The sequence below is a fragment of the Melanaphis sacchari genome, unplaced genomic scaffold (assembly GCF_002803265.2).
Source record: "Melanaphis sacchari strain LSU unplaced genomic scaffold, SCAv2.0 Contig20_pilon_pilon, whole genome shotgun sequence".
In the NCBI taxonomy this organism is placed as follows: domain Eukaryota; kingdom Metazoa; phylum Arthropoda; class Insecta; order Hemiptera; family Aphididae; genus Melanaphis; species Melanaphis sacchari.
The window spans coordinates 4,643,794-4,647,366 of NW_020271042.1; the positions used below are offsets into that span (position 1 = coordinate 4,643,794).

Here is a 3,573-nt window from a genome sequence, read left to right on the forward strand (position 1 = left end):
CGATTACTCCGATATTAAACATTTTTTTTATGTTATGATGTAACCTTGTTTCTTTTATACGAATACAATCTTCGTCAATCTACAATGAATTCAAAAACAATATTTTTCCAGTTATAAATTATTCGGAAAACAAAATACTTGCGTACAGTTATATGTATATATATATATATATGCGAACAATTATTCATATTGGGACTTTGTCATTGTTAGTAGATAAACTAATGAACGATATTGAATCGAAAAACAATGTTTAAATAATGTCTGATTACTTATTGATATGGCATAGAGTAGTAGGCTAAAGCGGGGAGTGGCGTGGTATGGTATAGTGATGAGAGACAGGAAAGGACCATGCACGTATGTGATAGGTATGGTAGGTATGGATTGAAAGGGTAAGATCTTATAGTATCGTACTAGCGATATGATAAGGCCCAACATGTACGTGATAAGCATGTGTGGTAAGAATGGGGATGACAAGATTCGACCCGTATATGATAAGCATTCTTAGGTGAATACAATGTTTCGTGTATATTGTAACGATTCGTTAACGATATGAAAACTAAGCTTTTCCAATGTCATATTGAGTAGCGGTATGTAATACTATTCATTTACACTTTCACAGTCTACTTAGACGTGAGGTATTGAGGGGGGAGGAATCATTAATAATTTTGAACGAAATTTTTATATTTTCAATACGTCTATAAGTTAGGGGCGGATGATGAATAAGACTTAGCATACGACATCATTATGTTTTTTTCATATATATTATTATAAATATTTATTATTTTCATATTTACTAAGCGAAACAATTTTTGAGCATGAAAATGTTACACAAATACAATAATATATATATTATATTATTATTATTATTATTATTATTATTCAGCAAGATCGTTTATTTATTATTAACATATTAATTGAGTACACTATGTAGAATGATATGGCACATATATATGAAATAGAGAAATTACTATTTCTAGTATGCCATTAGTAGACTCATAGCCATTACCTTCAGATAATAAAATATTATTATAATAATATGCGATATATTTATGGAACTGGATCATATTTAAATATCACTCAAGCCACTGCATATAAAGAAAATCATTCATTCTGCTTATTGTATAGATTGTATAAATTTTAGATTAAAAAAAAAAAATATATATATTTAAATATATTTATTATTATTATTATATTTACTAAATATAACAATTTTGTGTATAATGTAGAATATAATATTATCTCATTAAATGAAAATAATATGCTTTATTTATATTATTACTTTAGTATAAATGAAAACATACTTTTTATAACATATAATATCTTTTTATTTCACATAAATTATTAATTCATATAAATGTCAAAAGAGTTTACATTTTACTCTAGGTAATGGAGTTGGGAAATCTGCATACGTTGATTGATGTGGTAGAGGTGAGGATTATATGTTGTAAAAATCAGGACCGTCGTTTTCATCGAATGATTGTAGTAGATCATGAATCGAATCATATGACTGAAAAAAATATATTATAATATGTAAAACAATCATATATTTAATATTATTGTTTTATAAATTATCTTTGTATTGAAAACATCTCTCCTCCTAATTTTGTGAATCAAATATATTGTCGGCCATGATGCTTGGTGAAGAGGTTAGTGAAATCATTATCACATTTCCATTAAATAACTAAAATATTAAATAATTGATATACATTTTTTTTTTTATTGTAAGTGGTATAAATATATTTTTTAAATTACCTTTGATGACATTTCCCTATTCCACCGTTGTATCGAATGTTCCGTTAATTGTGTAAATGCATTCATTTTGAGCTGACTGATGAAATTAATATCATGTTTAGAAGTGTTTGCAATAATATGGTCGTCACGTATATTTTTAATAAACGTAGTCATTTCTTCACTCGTTCTTGCTGTCGATTCGACGTTGACAAGTTCTCTATCGAGATAGTCTGTAAATAGGTATATCAAATTGTTTTAAGATGATTGATTACATGATAGTAGATTTTCGTATAATTGTTTCAATACACCATTCCAAACATTAAAATCGTATGAGTTCCGTAAGAATTATAAGAATTAGACACCCGCCATGTATCTTAGACTCTATAACTTAAGTGTTTGCCCCACTACACATCATACTAAATAATTCGAAATGCTCTGTCTCGAGAAGTATGGTTCTTTTACATTTTTCTGTTTGTTCTAATAGAAATGATTGGATATTACCCATTAGTGAAAATATCCGCTTTAGAAATTCGATTGAAATATTAACATAACATGATGGAGTTATTATATGTACTAGGTACTATTCTGAATATATCGCTATTAGATCGATCCCAATATGTATAAACTTACGTTTCACGAAGTTTAGTGTATAGTTAGTAGATTCAATGAGTTCTAAAGGTGGTGTTGGTGGAATATATGTAAAGGTTTTCTTGTATATAGTCGCATTATTCATGATTGAATCAGTCATGTTAAGAAACACTTATAAATTTAATTTTTAAATAGTGAAAAATAATTTTAAAAACATAGAATAACGACTTGGTGCTAGAATGATTGTACTATTACTGACGATATTGTTGACAATACTCTGCTTTATTCGAACCTAAAATATTGTGATGATATAGGAATAACAGTATGGTTTACTACCTACACAGATCATTAAAAAAGTAATTAAAAGTTGGATACTTTCACATTTTGCAATATTATTTTAAGAATTTCGAGTAATGGTTGTATAATACTTCGAGTGTATGCTTTAAATAGTAAATTATTATTTAATTTTCTTGTTCAACTATTCAAAATGTAAATAATATTTTAGGTTTGATTTCGAAATATTATTTAGAAGCATATAGTATCATGTTAGTGATATGATTACCATCATTTAGATACCAGCTATGGTATTATGTTAATGATAAGACCTTACATGCATGTGATATGTGAATGACAAGACCCGATACGTATGTGATAAGCATTGATGGTAGGGGAGGGGTATGAATGGGTACGTAAGTGATATACATGGAGGGGAGGGAAAAAGCCGGACATGTATGTGATATGTATGGATGATAGGGGTAAGCTCGAGTGCGTACGCGATAGACTGGGCGGGATACTCGGATTCACCGAATTTGCGAAGAATACAGAACATATTAAAACATACTACTACTATACATATTATACAATGTAAATATATATATATATATATATAGCTGAGCTGTAGCAATAATAATGATGCAGCTGTCTAATAAAAACACCAAGTACTTATACGGGGTAGGTACTTAGTGGATCGTCAATCGACTGTCATATTATTATTATTCTACACGTCGTCGTCGTGTGTCATATATGTGCAGTCAAGTGCGGCTCATATATAAGAAGAAGTGGTCGTATCGTACACATAATTATATACTTGTCGAAACCTCTCGGCCCGGTCACGTGTGGTTATCATCCCCGCAGTCACAATAATAGTAATAAAACACCCGTGGTATAGGTATACGTATATATATATATATATATATTTATATGTATATATACATCATCTCTATACAACATATGTGTTTACTGTATGATATATAT

The 3,573-nt window shown here is 28.8% G+C and overlaps 1 protein-coding gene across 1 annotated transcript; it reads right to left on the bottom strand.

Annotated features, from left to right (window-relative positions):
• Positions 1–1,551: 1,551 nt before the first annotated feature.
• On the bottom strand, positions 1,552–2,479 carry LOC112593677. Its single transcript, XM_025338183.1, has 3 exons — positions 2,362–2,479; positions 1,753–1,961; positions 1,552–1,681 (listed from the first exon to the last, which is right to left on the bottom strand). The coding sequence occupies exons 1-3, from the start codon at positions 2,477–2,479 to the stop codon at positions 1,598–1,600; spliced, it is 411 nt and encodes a 136-aa protein (XP_025193968.1). The 3' UTR covers positions 1,552–1,597.
• Positions 2,480–3,573: the final 1,094 nt, after the last annotated feature.

What these genes read in the sequence shown, in the direction of transcription:
- LOC112593677 (XM_025338183.1), bottom strand. Translation starts at nt 2,479, where the DNA reads ATGACTGATTCAATCATGAATAATGCGACTATATACAAGAAAACCTTT. An exon ending in TACACTAAACTTCGTGAAAC is followed by an intron (nt 1,962 to 2,361) that starts GTAAGTTTATAC and finishes ACCTATTTACAG; the next exon opens with ACTATCTCGATAGAGAACTT. An exon ending in ATAGGGAAATGTCATCAAAG is followed by an intron (nt 1,682 to 1,752) that starts GTAATTTAAAAA and finishes TTAATATTTTAG; the next exon opens with TTATTTAATGGAAATGTGAT.